This window comes from Anabrus simplex, chromosome 1, assembly GCF_040414725.1.
Source record: "Anabrus simplex isolate iqAnaSimp1 chromosome 1, ASM4041472v1, whole genome shotgun sequence".
NCBI classification, from domain to species: domain Eukaryota; kingdom Metazoa; phylum Arthropoda; class Insecta; order Orthoptera; family Tettigoniidae; genus Anabrus; species Anabrus simplex.
In genome coordinates, this window is record NC_090265.1 from 187401656 (window position 1) to 187428072 (window position 26417).

Genomic DNA, 26417 nt, shown 5'->3' on the forward strand with positions numbered 1-26417 from the left:
ACACATGTCCATTCTAACACTTTTCAACCGTTAAAAGAGGACCACCATTAGCTTTTTCGCCCTAAAAGTACTCACGCACAGCAATAACAGTTATCGTGTCTGGCCACGGTGAGGCACCTCTCTTCCCTTCTTCCTTACTACCTTCGCAGCAGGAGCATCAGAAACAGGCGGAGTTCGAGCTTTTTTTTTTTTTCGGGGGGCCCCCGAAGCCCGCTCCCCCCGCGTGACCAACGACTCAATCTACATGGCCTCCGACATGCTATTATTTCTAAGAAGAAGAAAGAGATAGCAGGGAAGAGTGGGAAGTGATACAAGGAGTATCTGCCTGTTTCCATGTCAGACACGCTACCAGGCGATATTGTATTAGGTATATGGTATTGAAGTTTGGTATTGAAGGGTCAGGGAAAAACCACATAGGCAGAAAGAAGAAAGAGCCTACATGTAAAACCTGACATCTTTTGATAGCACATGCAAGGATGTGGGCTGGAAAAAGACCAGAGGTTGTGTTAGTCAGGAACAGGTAACATGCACAAAACATAAACAAATTCCTTTCCATTCCATCGTCTGGGGATCAGTCCGTCTGGGTACTGCTGTGACTAGCACGGTCCTTGCCGGCTGCGGAGCCATGAGTCGAGTACCACTAGGGCCTGTCGCACGGCTCCACCTCCTTGGGGTACCTCGTACCCAGTCTCCGATCCCGGAGAGTGAGGCCAAGCCCGCCGAGGCGGGGGCCTCCTGGAAGGGGGTGGGTCATGGCGCCGGGCCTCCTTCCTCTCTGCCCGCGCCATGGCTCGGTAGACAGGGCAACTGCGATGGGAGGCCGGGTGACCCCCCGAGCAGTTGGCGCACACCGGCGCGTCTCTAAGTGCTGCGCAGGCCGTGTAGTGGTGATCACCACCACAGCGGTTGCACCTCACCTCAAGCCCACAGCTAACCTGACGGTGGCCCCACCTCAGACAGCGGAAACACTGCAAGAGCTGCTGAGGGGGACGTTTTACTCTCACCTGACTGCCGCTACCAGCTGAGGTCCTCTCCTGATTGGCTCCTCGGTTGACTGCGGTCCTGGGAGCAGTCCTGGGTTGCGGCTTGGCGGTCCTCTCCTGGTGAGCCAGCGACGCCTTCTGCTTCTTGGTGCGGCGTCGTCTTCTTCTTCTTCCCGGGAGTTGCTTCTCGGCGGGGGAAGAGGCCTCGTCCAGGTGGCCCTCCTCCCGGCCTGATGACCCCGGGGTAGCTGGTGGCTCCGCTGCGTCGCCATCTTCTTCTTTCTCCTGGTTGGCGGCGGCGGCGGTCGTTCCCGGGGGTTGCTTCTCGGCGGGGGAAGAGGCCTCGTCCTGGTGGCCCTCCTCCCGGCCTGTTAACCCCGGGGTAGCTGGTGGCTCCGCTGCGTCGCCATCTTCTTCTTTCTCCTGGCTGGCGGCGGCGGCGGCGTCGGTCGGTGCTAACACTCGACTGCATTCCCTGTCCTGGGGGGCGCACATCGAGGTCTGCAACTCGACAGACGTGCAGGCAGGCTGGACCTGGGCAGCAGACTCGGTACGCCAGGGGGCGTCCTTCTCCACCGCTGTGCAGTTCTCCACCATCACGGGCGCGTTCCTGGTTTGCGCCCGGGTAACAGGCCCTTCCTGGTAGGCCTGCGTCTGCGACCAGTTCGCCCTGGTTGGCGCCTTGTTGGTCTGCGTGTACTTCGTAAGGTACAGCTTTCCAACTGGGGTCGCGCCGTCGCGGCGCTCGGGAGCGCCGCCGTCGTCCTCATTCCTCGGCTCCGTCTGTGTGGCAGTCTCCTGGCTGCCGTTGACGGTAGTGTGGTTCCTCTTGCCTGGTATTCGGGTGACCTGAAAGTAAGCAGAGAAGCTTCTCTCGTAGCGGCTGATCTGGCCTGGGTCCGTGGGGCGAATGATGATCGCCCAGGTCTCGATGTTCTCGACGGCGCGGCGTCGGGGGAGAGCTCCTTCCCTGTGGCCCCCTCGAGCCTTGTGAGGAGCTCGGTGATGCGATAGGCCTCCCTGTAGGTGTCCTCCCCAGGTCGGTACTGCACCAGCAGCGCAGGGGCGGCGTGGTTCAGTGAGACGGTCCTGTGGTGGACCCAGAGAACAATCTCCCCTAGTGCGTCCTTGAAGTTCTCTGGTAGGTCGTCTCGAAGTTCCATCATTCCTGTCGCTTCCTGAAATAAAATCTGAAAGAGAATAGCACTAAAAGTGCTTCCTGACAATGCTCGTACTGCGTGCTTAAAAGTACACACAGTAGACACAATGCTCTTTCGGAGATGTACTAACAAGTACAGCTGCCTGACTAGTACTGGGAAAGTACAGAGCGCCTGGCGAGGAGAGAGAGAGAGCGAGCGAGAGGAACACGTCCTTCCACTACGGCTGTCGAACAACACCTCCTAGATATAAGGCCTCACAACTGTTCCGGATGTCTACCGTGACGTCAGCGCCGGGAGGCAAGCTTCAACCTTCTCAGTGTTAAGAAACCAATGTGTGTGCTCAGTGTTAAGAGACCAATGTGTGTGGCCATGTGTCGATGCAGTTATTTAGCAGTGTTTTAATTCTTGTAATTGTACCAGTTGCGAGTCGTTGTGTACAATGGTGCTAAAGTGTTGTGTGCCCAAATGCAAGGGAAATTACGATAATGATAACAAAGTGCATGTGTTTAAGTTCCCGAAGGATGAGGTTATGCAGCAGAGATGGTTACGTGCAATTCCAAGACAAGATTACCGAGTTACTAATTACTCAGTGGTGAGTAACTGTTACTTTTACATTCTCACATAATCATACTGCACATAGGCCTAATCAGGTATTAAACTACACGCAGTAACTGGTGATATGTAGGTATATTTACTCTCGTAAGATATGAGGTTATGTTAGCTTACAGTCAAGGGATACATTATTATTATTATTATTATTATTATTATTATTATTATTATTATTATTATTATTATTATTATTATTATTATTATTATTACTCGAATTAGATTTATTATACACATTATATGTCTACATATGTAGACCTATTCACTCTGTAAATGCATGAAGTTGGCTCACAGTGGTATCTTATTTTATAGGTATGCCACAGACATTTCAAAGCCAGTGATGTTTTGTGGGAAGTAACTGCTACTGATTCAAAGACAGGAAAAACTTTAACTGCTTCTCTTCCAAGACCACGACTGTCAGAGAATGCAATCCCCTGTATCTTTCCCAACTGTCCATCATATTTATCTTCACATTCTGCCAGTTCAAGAGAAGAACCGGACAAAAAGAGAAGTAGAATAAATAAGAGGTAATAAATAACTACTTCAGGAACAAAACTAATGAATCCATAAAACATTGAACAAATTAAAGAAAGTCTGTAATTTTCTCAAAATAGGTATGTATAGTACGCGAACCTTTTTCTTGAGCCCTAGTTCCCATTCAGCACTATGGAGCTCAGGGCTCAAGAAAAGGTTCGCGTACTACACAGTACTCGTGTAATAGGCAAAAATATTGAAGTCTTTTTGCATTACTAGCATACTTGATATATGATTATCTTATTAACTTTAGTGCTAATAATTTGGACATAGGTGTACCTACAGACCAGGTGAAGGTTATGCTCCTCTTCCTTAATATTATTAGCTCATTGTCTTTTTAAATTTACTACCATTATAAACTTACTTTAATTCAAAATAAAAATAGTTATTGCATGCACAAAAGACGATGCAAGTTAAGAAAATTTGTTATTTTCACAAAATGGAAGTCTGTAAATAAATGTTAAGTTAGTGTATCATATTTTTGTAGTACAGTCTACATGTTAGGCCAAAACTTACTTTATGCGTTCTCTTTTTATTTTAAAATCATTTACTGTCTATTCAGTGCCTATTTAAATTGAAATTTGTTTGTGAATTTCATTTCTGTGTGTTAGCAAGTCAGCCTGGAGTAAGTAAACATTGTAAAATTCTGCCGTGATTTAAAACAATGTGTTGTTTATCTTTAATGACAGAGTCTCTAAGATACGGTAATAACGGCAAAATAATTCAATGTCCTTTAAATTTAAACTTTATTTGTTGCCAAATAAGTTATTCCACAAGCTGAAAGTATTAAAATCATGTTTGTGTGTGACCATGCTTTGCGTTTCTTTGGATTGCGATCACCTCCTTAGCGTGACGCCACAGCGCTGTTATGAGGCCTTATTATCTAGGAGGTGTTGGTTCGAGGCCTCTCGTCGGACGTAGTTCAAATTTACGCTCACGCCCCAGCGAAAGATAGGCCTGCACTTCAAAAACTCACACTAATCCCGTAACTAAAAATACCGTAATACGAAAACTACGATGCTAAACTACAGGAAGCGAATCAATAATGAAGCTCCTCAAACAATCAATAAAATATATAACTATATCCTAACGGATAATGAGAAAACAAAACCTTACTACAATTAACTGACCTAAAATTACTCAATAATCACTCTAACATTCTTATAAAATATAGTAACGGTAGACGTGACAAGACACTATACACCACAGAACACCACACTATTTACTACGTATCACGAAGGAATTTAAATACATTGCAAACTATAAGTGGTAACGAAATATTTGAACATATTCACATCAAAACGTCCACCACAATGAAGTTGAGGCGCCAGAAATACACACAAACAAAGCCACTGCTGTAAGCAATAAACATAATCGGCAACATGGGGTCGTCTGAGCCAATAGGATTACTTATTTTTCCAACGAGGCATCAGACGTCATGTAAATGCCGTCAAGAGAATACCGTACCAACAATGACGCTTCAGTCTCATACTACCGGTTCACTTACTTGTGCCAGGCTCCTCACTTTCATCTATCCTGCCCGACCTCTCTTGGTCAACACTTGTTCTTTTCCGAGCCCGACGCTATTAGGTTTGCGAGGGCTAGGGATTCTTTCATTTTCACGCCCTTCGTGGCCCTTGTCTTCTTTTGGCCGATACCTTCATTTTTCGAAGTGTCGGGTCCCTTCCAATTTTCTCTCTGATTAGTGTTATATAGAGGATGGTTGCCTAGTTGTACTTCCTCTTAAAACAGTAATCACCACCATCACTCGTTACCGAGCTCGATAGCTGCAGTCGCTTAAGTGCGGCCAGTATCCAGTATTCGGGAGATAGTGGGTTCGAACCCCATTGTCGGCAGCCCTGAAGAGGGTTTTCCGTGGTTTCCCATTTTCACACCAGGCAAATGCTGGGGCTGTACCTTAACTAAGGCCACGGACGCTTCCTTCCCATTCCTAGGCCTTTCCTGTCCTGTCGTCGCCATAAGACCTATCTGTGTTGGTGCGACGTAAAACAAATAGCAAAAAAAAAAAAAAAAAAAAAAATAGCATCACTCGTAGGAGCAACCGTTCACATTACAGGACTAGTTGGAGAAGTCCACTGGTTTTGTACATGGAGATTGTGCTATTTACTCTATTCTATTCTATTTTTCAGTTTTGCACTTTTTTCATTTCGTGCATTTATTATTTTGAAATGCCATGCTGAAAATATCCTGGAAACCCTTGCAATTTTTTGAAGTTGTTGAGTAAAGGAAATCCAGTTTATGCAGAAAACTGTGCGAAATATACAGTAAACGGCTGAATATAGTGGTAAATGGGGTCAGGAATGTGCTCGATTAACCGAAAGGCACAGATAATCATCCATCATTCGGCTTGTTAAATTAATTTCATGTTATTCTGCTGGCCTATCTGTATATGTTCACGGTTTATACATTTCGCGTCGTAAAACAATAGACTACTTGTTTACATTTTTGTTTTGAAGTGTTTTTCCCTATAACATTTTGAAGCGTGCAGTTAACAAATTTCATGAGGATTGCTTTAAAATATCTTGCACGAATCGACAAGGTAGCCCCATACACGGTCAATTGGGAGAGTATTGTGTTAAACACCATTCGCAGACAAGAAATGTGATATTATATAACACTCAGGTATTTTAAATAGACGGGCTGAGTGGCTCAGACAGTTAAGGCGCTGGCTTTCTAACTCCAACTTGGCAGGTTCGATCCTGGCTCGGACCGGTGGTATTTGAAGGAGCTCAAATACGTCAGCCTCGTGTCGACAGATTTACTGGCACGTAAAAGAACTCCTGCGGGACTAAATTCCAGCACCTCGGCGCCTGCGAAAACCGTAAACATTATTACTACTTTAGAAGCTCTTACACGTCTTGGCTTTTGACGTGGATGTATTAAATACAATCTAATTTTGAAAACTTGCCGTAGGGTAGATGTAAAATTACCAGAGGACCATAACCATTCTATTTCAAAGTTCCGAAACGGTAAAACACTCCCTTAAAAATCGAAGGTGTCTTGACAAATTTGCTGTCTCATCAACAACAAATGATTGTAAACTGTTTTATTTTAAAAATCAGTTCTACTTTCTTTAACTGTTCATTTCATTGCAGAACATCTTGGAAATGGTACTCGAAGGAGAATTTGTGCAGTAAAAGGTACCATTTAAAATATTTAATGTATCATTCACAGACTTTATCATTTGAAATACGTCCTATTGGATTCAATGGGAGACCTCCAGAGGTGTAGCAAAAAATAACATCTGCTCCTCTCCGCTCCCAGCACTACTCAGCTCTGTATTGGGATTTGGACATGAGAGACATTGTAAATTCTCACTCCCCATCCGCGCGGCAACTACCGTTTTCTACATCCACAACACTGTGCTGATACTGAGGCATCCGGAGCTTGCCTCCTTATCGATCGAGAGCTGAACGAAGCAAGGTCTACAGGTGTATATAGACCTTGGCATGAGAAAGCGTTGTTTGCTGCCATCTACCGGCTATTTAGTAAAGCATGTAAGCAAATGCCTGGTATCGTTTTTGTCCGTTTTTTTTTTTGGGCCGTAGGTAAAGTAAGCAATAGACCTTGGCACGAAGCAGCGGTTTTTGCTGCCATCTAACGACTGTTTAATGAAGCATGTAAGCAAATGCCTCGTACCGCCATTGTTTAGTCTGGATTTTATGAATTAGGCTACTTATTTTCCCCTTTTTGGGCTGTAGGTATCGTAGGCACTGCCTCAGACGCCTCCGGTTAACTTCTTTACTGGTAAATACAGCATCTTTTACATCGAACATAAGTTCTGGTTAGCTCTTGCAAAATTAATTATGGCTGTGCCTCCGTATATCTACGCTGCATTCAAGTCATATCTGGGGCTGTGGCGAAGATTCTCAGAGGCATCTGAGGTAATACCTACTCACAGTCAGCCAACAGCCAAGCAAGAAATGGAAGTCATCCGCATTAAATCAATCAATCAGTCAATCAATCATCTGCATTTCTGTCGCCCAGGTGGCAGAACCCCCTATCAATTGTTTACCCAGTCATTTTTTTAAAAATCAGAGAACTTGGAAATTCCTTGATGCATTATTCCAATCCTTAATTCTTCTTCCTATAAATTAATATATGACCATATTTGTCATCTTGAATCCCAACGTTATCCTCATATATATTACGACCTTTCCCACCTTTAAAAGCCCCACGAAATGAAAATCGACAGCCTGTTTCCAGTCATTCGACCGGGTCAGGAACGGAATGAATGAAGCCCCCATGTAGCGGCGAGAATAGGAAACGTGCCGGCTGCCGAAGCCTGTCGCACTCCTCTGGGGCAATGATTAATGAATGATTAATGAAATGAAATGATATTGGAGAGTGTTGCTGGAATGAAAGATGACAGGGAAAACCAGAGTACCCGGAGAAAAAAACCTGTCCTACCTCCGCTTTGTCCAGCACAAATCTCACATGGAGTGACCGGGATTGCCCACGAAATATTAAACCAACATTTTATTTCTTGTGCATGTTTCGCTAAATGAGTCTAGACGGTGATAAACGTCATTACAGTGCGCTGAACCACGACCATCTGATGCACACTCAACTGCACAAAAACTGGACAGCAAAGAAAAATTTAATTTATACCTTCTCGAAACGCGAGGATATTCGTAAACTGGGGGTAGTCGGTGGCGGAAGGGATGCTTCTCGGAAACCTATCACCTACACAATATGTTAATTCTATTTCAAACAAGAGGATTTTGAAAGATCTTCAGCGAGGGCCAATTTTTGTGCGGTTGAGTGTACATCTCAACAGATGAGCAGGGGTCGCAGACGAGCGGGAAGTTACTCCGCTGGCGCATGCGCATCACACTGCTAGTAGGCATCAGTGGAGTGGTAATTGGGTGATTGAGGCATGCCTCCGTTTTGTCGAGCTCGTGTCTTTCAGAGTGTATGTCGTATCTGGTTTTGTTGCAGTCAGGACCTTTATTGACGAAATTAAGGACAGGTCTGCAATAGACACAACAACGAGTTTTATGTTTGAAGATTCTATTAAGAAGCGTGTCCTTCCAAAATGAGTGAACCCGGTCCTGTTAGGAATTTGTCAAGCACTTTGGACCTTCTAAAACGTAAACCGTTTTCTTCTTGGACCTACGAAGAGAAATGTGATGCCAAAAACAATAGGTCTACACCTAATTTAGACATTAAATATTCTGACGGTAAGGTAACTAGAAAATTTGTGTTCTCTTGGTACACGCGATATTCGTGGCTGACAGGCTGTTCCGATACCAACAAACTCTTTTGTTATACGTGTGTTTTGCTTGGTGGTGAAAAAGAATGGACTTTAGATGGAGTAGCTGTTACAAAGAACTTTCTTAGGAAAGCAGAGAAGCATCGAAATTCAAATAAACATATTCAGAATGAAGAGGAATTTAATTTACTGGGCCGCAGGACGATAGAACATGTACTGTTAGAAGATGCAACAGTTCAAACAGATCTACAAAAAAGAATAAGGTAAGACTTTCTAGTTAACCATTCATTCTCTACTAGATTTGCTACTGAGTTTTGATACTGACTTTAAGGTTTAAAAATAACGCTGACACAAATGTGGAAGGCATTGCTAGGAAGAAAAGAACAGATCCCCATAATTTTATTTTATATTCAGTAGCTGTAAAGATGTAATACCGGGTGGTTTACCCGCCTCTTGCGATCTAGTTTTATGCAACCCATTGCGCTTACTATCTTTCTGAAATACATCGGCCCCTCTCCCTAAACAGCGGTATTATAACGAGATGTGTGGTTACGGGATAGAAGACAGAAGGAATCGTGAGCGCCACTATTAATTCATTATAGGTTCCTTGAATGAACCCGTAAAACGAGCATCGTCGTTCCGCCTCGAAATGCCGCTATGCGACGATGTTGAGGACAGAAATACAAGCCCACACACAGCACATGCATTACTCAGAAAGAAAATTCGATGATATAGTTCATGCGACATTGAACTCCCCCTGTGGGTGGGGGCGGTAGAATTAACACCCTCGGTATCCCCTTTCTGTCGTAAGAGGCGACTAAAAGGCGCCCCAGGGGCTCTTAACTTGGGAGCGTGGGTGCGACCGCGAGGCCCTCAGCTGAGTCCTGGCATTGCTCCCACTTACTTGTGCTAGGCTCCTCACTTTCATCTATCTTATCCGAACCTCCTTGCTCTTTTCCGACCCCGACGGTATTAGAGCACTCGAGGCCTAGGGAGTCTTTCATTTTCACGCCCGTCGTGGACCTTGCCTTTTTTTGGCCGCTACCTTCATTTTTCGAAATGTCGGATCCCTTCCATTTTCTCTCTCTGATTAGTGTTATACTAGCTGATGTACCCGTGCATCGCTACGGAATTCTCAGAAAGACTGTCTTTGTGGTTTTCCCACTGAAGTCAACATAGGTTATTGCAATGATGTCCAGTAGCGGCGATTGTGGATTAAAAGTGCGGGGGCAAACAATATACAGACGGCAAACAGTACCCGGGTTTGTGAGGTATAGCTGCCGGAGTTCGTTGACTTCAGTGGGAAAACCACAGACAGTCTTTCTGAGAATTTCGTAGCGATGCACGGGTAGGCCTACATCGGCTAGTTTACCAAAGGAACTATATTACACAACATGTATTACGATTAAATGGGGGGGGGGGGGTATATATATACAACAAAACTGAAAGGGAAAAATAAGCGCTTTAAAATGGTAAGTTTTTTTTCTCCCAGAGCGAATTTCCACAGAGATGTAAAGGTTGACGGTTTACCAACTTAAGTGCGGTAATAATAGCTTTTCTTTTTGAGATTTTGATTCAATACTATACAATAAAACGTTCACCAAAGGAACTATATTACACCACATGTATTGCGATTAAATGGGGGGGGGGAGGGGGTATATATACAACAAAACTGAAAGGGAAAAATAAGTGCTTCAAAATGGTAAGTCTTTTTTGCTCTCAGAGCGAATTTCCACAGAGATGTAAAGGTTGACGGTTTACCAACTTAAGTGCGGTAATAATAGCTTTTCTTTTTGAGAATTTGATTCAGTACTATACAATAAAACGTTCACCAAAGGAACTATATTACACAACGTGCGTTACGATTAAATAGAAGTATGGCATGATTATACAATTAAAATCATTTAGCATTTGACTACACAATAAGAAACTAACTACTACTATTCTCGTTTTCATTCCCCACCCTGAAGGGGTGGGGCGGGCCACCTAGAGGGTTACGCCCTCGCTCTGGCCAAGAGATGCGGGCGGGTTGGGGAGATGTGCGGGAAGAGGGAGTTGGGTAAAGGATGTGAGAAATGAAGGAGATGAAAGGGGAATTTATATCTATTGGGCTAAGTTTTATTGAATTTCATAATTGATTACAATATTGTTAGACAAGGTAAACAATTAAATATATAGAAGTAGTTATCAGTATATTGTTTCAGGAGTAACGTTTTTTGTTGTTGTTTTTTTAAATATAATCCTACGCCTGATATACATGACAAATATTAGGTTATGAATACATATACAGGATAAGCAATTGCGTGGTTCTGAGTGCACTTACACCCCTCTTTTATGCTTGATGTGGTTGTCCTTAGTGCATGGCAACGTAACATGGAAATATAAGATGTTACTGGATATGCGTCTGAGGCTGAAAATACCATGAAAAGGGTTATACAAGGGTTTCTAAAGGTGTAAAGTTGAAATGGGCATTTAAACCGGAATGTGTTGTGAGGAAGTGTAAATTGAGTGCGTGATTTGCTGCAGCCTGGAGATGGTTGAGAACTAGCGATCTGTTGTATGGGTAGATATTGAGCAATGAAATTGTTACAAATCTGATCAGATCTTCAACTGTAGGATGGGGAAATAGTGAACGAGTTGGCGTGGTTGGTGGGTTGATAGTGCGAACGGGGGCTATTAATTCAGGGTGATTTGGGAGAGGTGCGGGACGGCCTCTACATCGGCGAGAATAAACTGCATGGTTGCCACCGCAGGTGTGACACCGGGGGGTTTGAAGGGTGTTGGGGCACTTGTTGGTGAAGTGATGTTGGGTGCAATGCCCGCAGATGGGATGATTTGCTTTGCACTGTGCAGTTGTGTGTTGATTATAACGGAGGCATTTTTCACATCTGAGAGACTGTGGAGGTGGAGCGTGGGACGGCTCGACTTTGTGATGATGACGATGGATTGAGACACCACTGGCAAGTAGTCTGTCCACATCAGCAGATGTTGGTAGGATGATACGCACCATGAATGTTGGCCCCGCCACATTCCTGATGAGGAAGGCCCTCAGAGCTGGTATTCCCTCCGCGTTGAGCTCGGCGACAATAATTTCTTCTGCGAGTGAAGGATCCACACCACGGATGACACAGCTTAGCTGATGATAACATGGTGGTGGAAGTGGTGGTTGCATGGGTGGTGGTGGAAGGGGTTGGAGAGAGGCGTTTGATCCGAAGGGAGTTGCTCCAATTTGGTTGGCAAGTTGATTAGCTGCAGTGTCTCCGTTGATTTTGATGATTATTCCTTTTGATGTCTTCCGGATATCGGTGACGTCTTCTCGGCACAAGTTGTAGTTGAGAAGCATGGAGAAAATGGCTTGGGGTGATTGAAGTTCTGGGGAAGGATTGGAGAGGAGAAATGCATGTGTTCCAGAGGGGGTTGGCTGGAGAAAACGAAGGTGGGTAATGGGTCGTCTAGTGCCGGAAATGGAGGAATATGCGAGCCGGGAACTGCTGGTGGTGGTGAAAGTAGTGGTAGATGGTAGAGAGGGCTGTACTCTGGTATCCATGGGAGGAGATGTTCCATCTGTTGTGGCCAAATGCGGTGCTGGCACTGGTGCTGAATCCACTGCCAGGTGACGTGGTGCTCGTTCCTCTCTTTGGGCTGGTCGAGTGACCCTCCTCGTAGATGGTGCTCGGGAGGTGTAGGGATGATGATCTGATGTCACAGGTCGAGAGCGGGCTTCATAATTCGTAACTGCATGGCTGGACATCAGTGCTGTGTGAAAAGCAACGGCGGCGGTGTCTGCGGCGAATTGTCCGAAGGTGGCAATGGAGGTAGTTGTGGTGCTTGTAGTAGCTGTAGTACTGGCAGGAAAATATGGCATGAATGGGTACATGGTTGTCCCAAGAGAGATGTAAAGAATGCCGGAGGAAGCGAATCGACGCTGGAATACAAGCTGATCCACCTGCAGTGGGATGAAGCATGTCCCGAGGTGAGACCTCACTGATTTGCTTTTGTCCACCTAGCTAGTCCACAATTTTCAAGAGGCAATAAACCTCCTTGGCTGCTTGAAGTGTTGCAAACAGTCGGACGGCGAAGGATCAGAAACTAACAGACACCAAAGAGACTGTCAGACTGACGATTGTGCGCGGCATGCGGGTGAAACATACCTCAGTGGCAATATATACAGTATATATATATATATATATATATATATATATACACACACCCCTGCTACCCTTCCTCAAAGCACACGCAAGTCTCCACTACTTGCTGTGACGCTATACATATTGGTTAGGTACGACGAACAACATTTTGTGCGTATTTCCGCTAATAATTTTGTTAATTAAAGAAAATAAAGGAAAGAATTTGTTGATAAGACAACAGGGTTTGAACAGGGTTTGTAGAAATTGCTTTTTTAAATAATTCCTAGTTTCAGCCGGGTAAAAATGGAATAAAAATGTAATGTTTTCTCCACAAAGTAGGGGGGCGACGGCCTCCCCCCGCCCTCATTGCCGCTACTGATGATGTCAGTAGGATTGTCGCGATTAAAAGCAATACTATCATATGAAATACTCGATCAATAGAAAAACCGCATATTTTTTTCAATTTTAACTAACAGTATTATGCTGCTGATCTAACAGTCCTAAGTTCCAGAGTTGGAATGACCAGGCTTCAGACAGCAGTGAACACTCCTCTGCCATTATTCTGTTAAGTATGTAGGTATGTATTGTATTTGTAAAGCCATACACTAAATAAATCCGTAAAGTATGCACACCGCTCGTTCCACTCAGTGGCTCAGTGTAGGGATTGAATAGCTCGAATGCTGTGATGAACCAGTGTGTTACGTACCAGTAGTATAAGAAAATGTATGAACCAGAAGGATGGCATGCTAAAGAAGAGAGATCTAATTCCCCAGCTACTTCCCCGCCAGTATTCAGGCAGGCTGTTATACTCGATACGCAGCAGTAATCCCATCTGTCGGAGATGAGTGGCATCTAGGCGCCTTCCTCTAAATTACTATTTCAACCAGGGTGAATACATTTCTTTATAGCTTAGACTGTAGTTCCTTATTCCCCGACTCTATATACCGATTTTTCATTAAATTCTGTTCACCCATTTTATTGTGGCTCGGCGTTGATATGAACTTAGCAACAAAAATCGAAATTCATGAATATCTCTGTTATCATAGCCAGTATGGTAAAAATTTATAAGACATAAATCATCGGAAATTTAATGGCATGTAACTTTACGTATGTAGTATTTATCGGAAGGATCAGTAATAACATAAATATTTAAAGATTAAATTTTAGGCCTTCCCCATAACTACCATTTCACTCAGCGTGAATAAAATTATTTATGGATTAGATTGTAGTGACTTATTCCCTGACTTTACACACCGATTTTCATTAAATTCTCTTCAGAAGTTTTCTCGTGATGTACGTACGTACGTACATACATACATACATACATACATACATACATACATACATACATACATACATACATACATACATACATACATACATACATACATACAGAGAGACAGAAATTATGGAAAAGTAAAAAGTGCATTTCCTTGTTACCGTACTGTGGACACAACTACAGTATGTGGTATCCAAAACACAGTCATTTAGTTGGAAAAATTATAATTACAGGAAATCAGCTGAGTTAAACTTATACACTGGAGGTAGAGTGCTGCTTTTTGGAGGCAAACTTATCTACTGTTAAATGGTGGTCAGGAGCGTAGCCAAAGGGAGTTTACTGGGAGGTTGAAACACCCCCTCCCCCCAATGGACATTTTACAAAAAGAAAATAAACAGAAACTGACAATAAACTAAATAGACATTCAGAGACCTGACTCGCCAACCGAGCAGAGGAGGGGTGGCCACGGCTCTACCGTGGCTCTATGCCTCTGCATTCTGGAGACAGGACAGGGCTGGACCTCACGGCTGACCCCAACCGTTGGCTGTCCTCAGAATGGTTTTCCGTGGTTTTCCATTCTCCTGTACTAAGGCGAATGTCGGGACAGTTCCTAGTATAGGTCACAGCCGCCAACCTCCTCACCTTCTCCGAGCATCTCCTTCACTGTAACAAATCTCCTGGCCTGAGAAATGGTGTCACCATCTAAGAGGTCCACTCCCCCTTCAGAGGAGGAATGAAAACATTTTTAGTAGTAGTAGTAGTAGCAGTAGTAGTAGTAGCAGTAGTAGTAGTAGCAGTAGTAGTAGTAGTAGTAATACAATGTCAAGGTGTGTAATGTTGTTTTCACACATTTTCCTCGTACGTTTCTGCTTATGCAGGTCGTTCATGTGTCCAGACTAGCAGGTTAAATTGTTATTTCGTTATTGTGTGGCATAATCCATTCCTAACAACCAGTAAAACATTTCATTTAAATGGGCAATGGCCCCTAATGTATGCACCTCTCTTTGTACCTGGATGCCACTGTTTCAGGAACTGAACGTTATTTCAATTTTTATTTTAAAATACTCCCATATTATCTATGACGCCACATTGCCCGTTACTACTACTAAAATGTTTTTATTCCTCCCCTGAAGGGGGAGACGGGCCTCTTAGACAGTGACGCTGTCTCCCAGACCGGGAGATTTGTTACGGTGAAGGAGATGTGCGGAGAAGGTGAGAGAGTCGGTGGCCGTGGCCTATACTGGGAACTGTCCCGGCATTCGCCTTAGTGCAGGAGAATGGAAAACCACGGAAAACCATTTTCAGGACAGTCAACAGTAGGGACCAGCCCTGAGGTCGAGTCCCGGCCGGTCTCCTGAATAAGGAGGTGTGGAGCCACAGTAGAGCCATGGCCACCTCTCTTCAGCTCGGTTGGCTGGTCGGAGTGCAGAGCTGTCAGACCACAGACCAGCCGTGGCCACTTGCGGGCCGGGACGCACTCTGCATCCACCGACCGTTGCCTGTTCTAATTTGCCTCGCTTATAAGCGCACACTTGTGAGGTCAGCATCGAATCGCTTACTTGCATGCGACATTGAGTGCGGGCTTGGAATCAAAAGAAGCGGTTCCAGGCATCATTCATGCACATCACTAGTCAGTAGGGACGTTAAACATTATTATTATTATTATTATTATTATTATTATTATTATTATTATTATTATTAAAAAGTTATCAAGTAAACAGAGTCTGTCCAATGAGACAGTTTATAAAGAAATAGAACCTGTGACTAGCACAATGAAAAAGAAACGAATATCATTCTTAGGCCATCTAATACAGTAACCAGAAAATAGAATCAGTATAAAAGTAGGCCTAATAGAAAAATTATGGAAGAGTAAGAGTAAAAATAATATTAGATGGATCACAGTACTTAAATAAGACATGAGAGAGTTGCATATTACAATATAAAATAAAATACAAAACAAATACACTCAACATATTGAAAGATAAACACACACGACTACAGACAAAAATCAACAAGCAGAGAATAGGAAGGGTGATTCCAGAAGCAGAAAGGAAATTACGTTCAGAAAGGATGAAACAGTATTGGGCTGACAAAAAGAAGAAAAACCTCCATAAAGCTGACTAAGTAATCCTATGTTGGCTAAAAAATTAAAATAATAATAATAATAATAATAATAATAATAATAATAATAATAATAATAATAATAATAATAATAAATGTTACTTAGTTCTCAAAATAAATTTTCAGAATGTTAGTTCGTGCTCAGTGCATATACAAAAGTTTAGTAGATATTGAAGAGATGTTAAGTACTAAACAAAAATGGCCAACCGGACACCAGTGGGATCCGAACACACAACCTCCTGATTTTTGTAACTTAGTTACTATAACATCTGAAATATATATTTTTAAATGTGTATGAATTGCAAGTTACATCAACTAAGCAGCTTTAGAGGTAACAGAATACTGTAAAGTACTACACTAAATAAACAATATTGTTTTTAGTCTCACCGGAATACTACAATAACACCACTTGTAAGAGAGAATAAAACCTGTCCCTTGTTATCTGGAAAATAGATTCAACCTCAATCAATCAATCAATCAATCAATCAATCAATCAATCAATCAATCAATCAATCAATGATCTGCATTTAGGGCTGTTGCCCATGTGACATATTCCCTATCAATTGTTTACCCAGTCTTTTCTTAAACGATTTCAAAGAACTTGGAAATTTCTTTCCCGATAACTGCCTATGTTTTAAAAATAGCTAATCACCGCCTGCCCTTACTGAGCAAACTTGGAAATTGGGAAAGGGTGGTTATTGTTACCAAATTCTCAAAAATGTTCTCCCTCTGGGCTGGAAGGATTTAAGACAATGGGAGCTGATTTACAATATAGTATAAGAACCAAACTTTTAAAGCAAAATTAACCTGTACATTATTTCAGCTGGACATTTGCCTGTTTTTTCCAGACATTGTTGTTGTTGTTGTTGTTATCCCTACGCTGGTTTGATTCAGCTCTCCATGCTACCATACCCTATGCTAATCTTTTCTTTTCTGTAATATATAACTGCTACCAAATACAGTAAAGACAATACACGACACTCTGCAAGATATTGAGGGACAGCGATTAGAGCTCTATCTAGCGGAGCGACTTGAGAGTTACTGATTCTGTCATAAGAGCATGTGTATTTGTTTGTGAAGTTTTTAGCGTTATTTATGCATTTGCATTAAGTTGACATAAGTAAATAGTAGCGTGTGTCATTCCTTTATATCTCCTCTCAATATGGAAAGATATGTGCTGTGTTTGGCTGCAATAACTATGAAGTACAGAAGGATTCGCAGTCTTTCTTCCGTTTCCCTCGTGACAAGAAAATGTAAGTAAATATTGTGTTTGCATATATATTCTTCCAGTTACAAAGAGATTTTTATAGTACTTCCTAAACTTCTGACCTGCGCGACCCACATTTTAACTGGCTTAAAATATAAGCTTATTTTATTGTATAGTGCAGCAGTTAACCTTCAATACCAATGTGTTGTTGTAGGTGTGATCTGTGGGTTTGATTTAATTCAGGAAAATACATATGCATATGTGTGTGGCTGGTTGTGTTCCAAGTTACCCCATTTGGAATGCCGTAATGCGTTGTCAAGTACTGAAGAAAATATAGGTGATTTAAGAAATGTACATATTTTCTTGAAACAATATGATGATGCAAATTTGCTTTACCCTAATGTAATGGCATTATGGCAAGTATTGCTTATAGGGAAAGTTTGAATGTTTTTGAGGCTAAATTTATAGATTTTCTTTCTGTTAGTAGGCTTCAAGTTAAAAATGAAAATTGTCCAGCTCTTAAATGTAAATTCATTGCATCATGTGTGTAAGGAATATGCCGATATTTTTGTTGACAAGTGTTTTAATGTGATGATACAATGCTTTTAAATGAGAAAAAAGACAAATCTAGCCGTGAAAGTTCAGGCAGGAATGCTAAAACTAAAAAAGTAATGCATAAATGAAAGATCAATCCCTTTCACAGCAGTCCATTTCACATCTTGATTATATGTCTAATTTCAGTCATTAAACAATAACCTGTTAAATAATTCTTCATTCGTTTATCCAGAATTGCTTTAGCAACTTTGAAGTTAATATCTTAGTAACACTTTCTTTTTAGACGTAATTTATTTATCCATTTCCGTATATACCTTTCCATTGATATTTGAATTTAGCGCGAAGTTTCAGGTCACGCCACTAGGAGAGCCACTTGCGACTTGTCTCCCATTTTAACAAGGCTAAATCCGGAAGTGTCGTGTATTGTCTCTACTGTATTTTCTGCTACATCCTATGTATACTCTAATCTGTTTTGTCATATTCATACCTTGGTCTACCCCTGCTGTTTTTACTGCCTATAGTTCCCTCAAAAACTAACTGAAGAAGACCTGGGTGTCTTAGGATGTGCCCTACCATTCTGTGTCTTTGCTGGTCAAATTTTACCAAATTATTCTCTCAACAGTTTGATTTAGTATCTCTTTATTCGTGATTTGATCTACCCATCTTATCTTCAATATTCTTCTTTAACACCACATTTCAAACACCATGTTTCACTTCCGTGCAATGCCATGCTCTAGCCAAAAGTCTTTAAAAAGTCTTTCTAATTCCTGTATCAGTGTTCAAAGTAAGCACATTTCTTTTCTTAAGAAAGGCCTTCCTTGCTTGTGCTGATCTGCATTTTATGCTCCCCTGATTTCTGCCATCAGTAGATCATCAGTTATTCTACTACCCAAGTAACAATATTAGTCTACTTCCTTTTTAATTTCCTAATCTAATATTTCCTGCATCACCAGACTTCATTCAACTGCAATCTGTATTTAGTTATTTTCATCTTGTATTCCTTCGCCAAGACTGTGTCCATACCATTCAGCAATTTCTCTAGATCTTCTGCAGACTCAGACAGAATAATAGTATCATCAGCAGTTTTGATTTCCTCTCCCTGTATTGTGATTCCTTTTCCAAATTCCTCATTAATTTCCTTTATTGACTATTCTATGTAAACATTGATGAGAGGGGACAAACTGCAACCTTACCTCACTCCTTTCTGGATTGCTGCTACTTTTTCATAGCCTTTGATTCTTATCACTGTAGCCTCATTTTTGTACAGATTTTAGATAATTCTTCTTTCTCGGGATCTGATCCTGATCATCTTCAGAATCTCGGTAGTTTGGTCCAATCAACATTATTGAATGCCTTTTCTAGATCTACGAATGCCATGGACGTTGGCTTATTCCTGGCAACAGTATGAAACTGTTGTGTTTTTGAGTCTTTTGAAAAATTTCATTAGCGTAGATGCATGTTTTAATAGGCAAATCAATCCTTGTCAAAAATCTGTTGTAAGTTCAGATATAGGCCTACATGGAAATGAAGAAAACTGAATTAGCAAAAAATAGCAGATTTCATAGTGAACAATGGCAATAATTTTGTAATTAAAAAAAAAAAAAAGCAGCAAGACTGAGAAAACTGAGAATTCAGAGACCGTGGATCCTGGTAGAATGCCTATGAAAACTGTAACTGCTACATTTTTAATGGATATGCAGCTGTCAGGGTAAATATATTTCCTCTCTAGTTATTAAGACCCTTCACACTCCTCATCCATCACCAAGGTTAGTACACAGTATAGCCGGGCTTAATATCGCAGGCAGTTAAATGCTGGCCTTCTGAGCCCAACTTGGCAGATTCGATCCTGGCTCGGTACAATGGTATTTGAAGATGCTCAAATATGTTAGCCTCATGTCGGTAGATTTACTGGCATGTAAAAGAACTCCTGTGGGACAACATTCCAGCACCACTGCATCTCCAAAAACCATAAAAATCTATTTAGTGTAACATAAAACCAGTATCATAATAATAGTCCTATTATGCAGTTGAGATATATTGAATTATACCGTCCAACATATTAATAATCTTCCTCTTATAAATTATCATTATTGTTGTGCCTTCTTATTGCTGCAGCCTCTTAAACTACAATAAAGCAGTCTAGCAAGGGGTTTGAGTTTTTTAAAATTCATTTTATGTGTTATATTATTTATTATTATCACTGGTAACATATTTTATTGTTACAGAGTTCCTGAAACTGGAAGAACCCCAGAAAAAGATATGAAGTCCGATGAAAGCTGGTAAGATGGTGATTTTACTTTTTTTTTTTTTTTTTTGCTGAATGTTGCATGTTTTGGTATCGGTGTTTCAAAAATATAGCTGTTGTTTTTTCCTTCAGAAACTTAAAGCTTCATTATCATCTATTCTATTTATTTATTAATTTATTTATTTATTTATGTGTGAAAATGTCTGTTATGAATGTTGGGTCATGTAGTTATCAGCTGCATTCAGGAGATAATGGATTGGAACCCCACTATTGGCAGCCATGAGAATGATTTTCTGTGGTGTCCCATTTTCACACCTTAATTAAGGCCACAGCCACTTCCTTTCCATCATCGCCATAAGACCTATCTGTGTAAGTGTGACCTAAAACAAATAGCAAAAGAAAAAATTAACTTTGGTAGTTTTGGAAAATTTGCTTCAGGGCTTTTAAATATTACACTACTGCAGTATTTTCCTGCGTGCTCACAGAAATTAATTCCTCATCATCCAGCACCAAACTAGGGAACTGTGATTTCCTACACCTTGTAATTGGCCAGTATGTCACAACAACTGTTGTTTTGGGGAACCCTGGAAATATTGAACTAAATCTTGGGGTACCCTAGCTGCCTGGCTCATATTTTAAGCTAGGGAAAAATATAAAATAGTGTTGTACAGTAGGTGAACCAAATTGCAATTTGTGTATTTTCAGTATCAATTTTGAAAAGTGTTTATTGAATACTCCTCATGGAAAAACATTCATATTAATTTTACAACATACAAAAACTGTTATTAACAGAAGCATCTTTTTCGTATTTGTTTGAAAGCATCCCAAATGAAGAAATGTACATTAACACTGTATTCGCAAAGTATTATAAAATTCACTCTGTTTTTAAAAAATTCTTCAAATAATGTTTAATTTCCTCAGTACTGAAAGTTCATTAATATGTTTGGGCTTGTCCCTTGAAGCACAATCGTTTTTTTCTTGGCCACAACTCTAATAGGTGAACTCGAAGTTATTCATGAGGTATACTTTGGGCTTATGCCGTGTAATTAATCATAAATACACTCTACGCGTTTCAAAAGGAACCTTGCCTTTCTTCATCAGGAGACAACAGAGAAATGAAACGACGCGTTAATGCATTCTACTATCATTTAGACTTTCACGGCCCGTGTAACTCAAAGTTCTTAGACGGACAAAAGTCTATTTCGTCTAACATAAATAAGATGTGTGTAAAGCTTTATGCAAGATTACAAGAAACTCTTCTTTCATCAGTAACCAAAATACCTCAAAAGATTGTTCATAGAATTTGATTGTTAATGTCTGATGACATTTCAGTTCTGCCAATTGCTCTTCTTAATAAATTACACTCATTATAATGTCTTTCCAGTACTTATGATGGCTCAGTTGAGTCAAAATATGCACTTTTAAAATATAATATTAATTAAATAATCTGTAAGACTATAATGTGAATATAATAGCTGGAAATAGGTGAATAGATGGAAATTTTATACTTTAATATAAATACTACAGTCAATACGGAACTTGAAATATGAATTTTATTTCTTGCATTGTTAATTCCAACCAAGCATCAAGAAGTGGATGACATATTGTGATCATGAACAAAAGTGCAACTGATGCCATCACCACTCTATCCAGTTTTAATCACATTGACCCACATATCAAGTTTAAGCTAGAATCAGAGAACGATAAAAAAAACTCAATTATTTAGATCTAATGATCATCAGACAACCTGGTTTATTGACCTACAAGATTTTTAGAAAATCAACACAAACTGCTAACACACTCCATCAAGATTCCATACACCCACATGCCCATAAATGTGCAGCATACCATAGTATGGTACACCGTGCATTTAGCATCCCGCTGTCTAAAAAAGAACTTAAAAACAAATTAACACCATTCGCAGTATAGCTAAATTTAATGGCTACAACAGCTCCTTTCTAGAGAAAATCATTAATAAACATAAACACCAACCTTCAACCACCTTAACAATAGAAAAAACTCTCAACAATTTTTTATCTACTTTAATGTTCAGTAATGAACAAGTCTACCAAATCACAAAATATTTAAAAAGCATGATGTCAAAATAGCCTTCAAAACTTGTAATAGAAACACAGATATTTTACACAATACCAATGCTATTAATAATAGCAACAAGTTCACCAAGTCAGGTGTTTATAGACTCAGTTGCAATAATTGTGACGCATCTTATGTCGGTCAAACAGGTAGGAGTTTCCATACAAGGTACTTAGAGCATGTTAACCCTGAAATACAACAGATTTTTGACCATGAGACAGTACATGGGTGATACTAACCATAAGTTCACTAATATCAACCAAGACATGAAAATTCTCAAAGTTATCCCCCTGTTCAATATTATGGAATTTTTTTTTTTATCCATCTGGAACAGTTTCTCAATTGTAACTTCAATCTAAATGAAATTTCAGACAAATCAAACATTTTATTTGACCTTTTAATTCTTATCTTTAGTAATCATGCCTCAGGTAAAAATAATTATTTCTTTTATAATCTCTTTAAATTCTTCTCTCAGCAGCAGTCTTTCTATCCGCATCCTTCAGCCCCACCTTAGACACCCCTTCTCTCTTTCTTCCATCCCACTCCCTTCCCTCCAACCCCTCCCCCTCCCTCTCTCTCCCTTCTTTATCCCCCTCCCTTCCCCTTCTTATCTCCTTTGTTTACATTGCCTGCTTATTACAACAGGTCAGTGCTTGTTTACATGACCTGCTTGCTTCCTTCAGCATGTCAGTGTGTGTTCCACATCAGATATTTGATGTACAGTACTGTACATTTCACTATAGAGGTGAGTCTCATAAATAATATTTATCTCCTTTTTAATTTCTTTTCTGTTCGTTTATTCATTCCTAATTCTGGCTATCATTTCCATTGCCTGAGGTCCTAAATCTACTTAAGGGCATCATATCATGACAAGAAGATCACAAACATAATTTTTGTTTTATATGTATTTTAATGTTATAATTATTCCTGCAACATTGTCTTTGTCTTGTATACATATGTTTTGGTTATTGCATAATCTGTTTATTTATTTTTTTGGCTGAAGATGGCCACTAAGTGGCTGAAACTAGTCCCAAGATCAATGTAATATTATGTACTTGATATATTGTATTGAAAATGTGGAACCTCTTGTCAATTTATTTCTTATAAGACCTTCAGAATCTCAAATAGTTTGGTTCAATCAATATTATCAAATGCCTTTTCAAGATCTACAAAAGCCATGTACATGGGCTTGTCCTTCTTAATTCGATCCTCTAAGATCAGATGTAAAGTCAGGTTTGCTTCATGTGTTCCCACATTTCTTCTGAAGCCAAATTGATCTTCTCCCAACTCAGTTTCAACTTGTCTTTCCATTCTTCTGTAAATAATATGTGTTAAAATTTTGCAGGCATGAGATACAAAACTAATGGTTCAGTAGTTTTCACACTTGTCAGCACCGGCTTTCTTGGCAATAGGTATAACAACATTCTGCCGAAAATTTGATGGCACTTCTCCTGTCTCATACATCTTACACACTAGATAGAAAAACCTCATCATACTGGTTTCTCCTAAGGCAGTCAGTAATTCAGAGGAAATATCATCAATTCCAGGTGTTTTGTTCCTATTTAGGTCTCTCAAAGCTCCATCAAATTCTGACCTCAAAATTTGGTCTCCCATTTCACCAGCATCAACAGCCTCTTCTTGTTCCAGAACCATATTATCTACATCTTTACCTTGATACAACTGTTGGATATGTTCTTGCCTTCTTTCTGCCTTGTCTTCTTTCCCTAAATGTGGTTTTCCATCTGAGCTCTTAATATTTATACACCTAGTTTTCCTTTCTCCAAAAGTTTCCTTGATTTTCCTGTATGCAGAATCTACCTTTCCTAGGACCATACAACCTTCAACATCCTTGCACATTTCCTTCAGCCATTTTTTTCTTCTTTACCTGTCCTGCATTTTCTTTCCACTTTATTCTTTAATCACTTGTATTTCTTTCTGCCGTCTTCATTTTGTGCATTCTTGTACTTTAATCGTTCATCAATCAGGTCTAGTATCTCCTGAGTTATCCATTGATTCTTAGTTGATCTTTCCTTTCTTCCTAACATTTCTTCAGCAGTCCTAGAGACCTCATTCTTCATGACTGTTCATTCTTCCTCTGTTGTGTTTCTTTCAGCCTTTTCATTTCGTCTTTGTGTAACATGTTCCTTGAAACAGTCTCTCACACTCTTTTCTTTCAACTTGTCTAGATCCCACCTCCTTGCATTCCTTCCTTTCTTCAATTTCTTCAACTTCAGATTGGATTTCATGACCAACAAGTTGTGGTTAGAGTCCACATCTGCTCCTGAGAGAGTTTTGCAATCCAACACTTGGTTTCTGAATCTCTGCTTAATCATAATGGAGTCTATTTGATACCTTCCAGTGTCTCCAGGTTTCGTCCACATATACAGCCGTCGTTTGTGATGTTTAAATCAAGTATTAGCAAGGACTAAATTATGATTGGTGCAGAATTCAACCAGCTGACTTCTTCTTTCATTCCTTTTGACCTAATCTGAATTCTCCTATTGTATTACCTTCTCTTCCTTGGGTCTACCACTGCATTCCAGTCTCCCATCACAATTTGATTCTCATCACCTTTAATTTATTGTATTAAATCTTCTATCTCTTCATAAATATTCTTTTGATTTCTTCATCATCTGCTGAACTAGTAGGCACATAGACCTGCACTATTGTGGTGGATATTGGTCTGGTGTCTATCTTGACAACAGTAATCGTTTCACTATGCTGGTCATAGCAGCTTACCTGCTGCCCTATTTTCTTATTCATTATTAAACCAACTCCTGCATTTTCCTGTTTGATTTTGTGTTGATAATTCAGTAGTTGTCTGATCAAAAATCCTGCTCTTCCTGCCAACGTACTTTTCTTATACCAACTACATCTAACTTTAGTCCATCCATCTCCCTTTTCAGACACTCTAACGTACCACGATGATTCAAACTTCTAACATTCAATGCTCCGACTCACAGAATGTCAGTATCCATCTTCCTGATGATTGCTCCCTCTCGTGTAGTCCCCACCCTGAGATCCAAATGGGGTACTATTTTACCTCCATAATATTTTACCCGGAGGAAGCCATCATCAGTACATCGTTCATACAGAGAGAGCTGCACGTCCTTGGGAATTAGTTATGGCTGTAGCTTCATGTTGCTTTCAGCCATGTAGCAGTATCAACACAGTTAAATCATATTGAGTATTATTACAAGGCCATATCAGTCAATCACCCAGACTGACACTCTTGCGACTTCTAAAAGGCTACTACTCCCCTTTCGATGAAACATTCGTTAGTCTGGTCTCTCGACAGATACCCATCCGATATGGTTGCACCTGCGGCTTGGCTATCTGCTTCATTGGGACACGCTAGCCTCCCTACTACGGCAAGGTCACATGATTCACAGGGGAGGTATATACCATTAACCAAATTAATACTTTAATGATAAACAATCGAAATACATTAGACAATAAACTAGCTAATCTTAATTCAATTAACCATAACAATTCCTCCATAAATGAATCAAAAGTTCCTAGTAACAGAGATAGTCACATTTTTCATCCCGTACTTAAAAATCCTTCAAATCTTTCCTTTGACAAAATGGTACAAGCAATATTTGAACAGAGGACCAAAACACAATTGGCCTTCGTTTAACCAAAAAGACACAGTTACAAAATTAGCCGAAGTAGAACAAGCAATCTCACTCTTTCTTAACTGATAAAGAAGATGAAGTGGGATTTGATATTTAAAAAATATTTTTAAAATGTTTTAAAGATGTTGCACACTCGCTTACCAATGGAACTTCACATACCCAATTGTCCAATGTAAAAAAAATGAAAATAAAAAAATACAATAACCTAATTATTACTAGAGCCGATAAAGATAATTTCACCGTAATATTGGCAGAGTAAGTGGCCATGTGGTTAGGGTCGTGCAGGTGTGAGCTTATATTCGGGAGACAGTAGGTTCGAACCCCACTGCCGGCAGCGTTGAAGATGGTTTTCCTTGGTTTCCCATTTTTACACCAGGCAAATGCTGGGGCTGTACCTTAATTAAGGTAATGGCTGTTTCCTTCCCTCTCATAGCCCTTACCTATCCCATCATCGCCATAAGATCCATCTGTTTTGGTGTGACGTAAAGCAAATTGCAAATAATAAAAAAAGCATAATAATGGAAAAAGAAGAATATATCAAAAACCCATCTTCTTTATTAAATGAACAAGAGAGTTCACTACCGACAGCATGAGCAGCACCCAAAATTCATAAGACCAAGATACTTGTTAGA

General features: G+C 40.5%; 1 protein-coding gene across 1 annotated transcript in view; it reads left to right on the forward strand.

Annotated features, from left to right (window-relative positions):
• The first annotated feature begins 2520 nt into the window (after window positions 1-2520).
• The window catches only part of LOC136885491 (uncharacterized), a 195518-nt gene continuing 171621 nt past the window's right edge, over window positions 2521-26417 (forward strand). Inside the window, exons 1-3 of the mRNA XM_067158078.2 lie at window positions 2521-2735; window positions 3062-3276; window positions 20034-20087. Coding sequence (XP_067014179.2) covers window positions 2583-2735; window positions 3062-3276; window positions 20034-20087 — 422 coding nt within the window. The 5' untranslated portion in view covers window positions 2521-2582. The remainder of the gene's footprint in view (window positions 2736-3061; window positions 3277-20033; window positions 20088-26417) is intronic.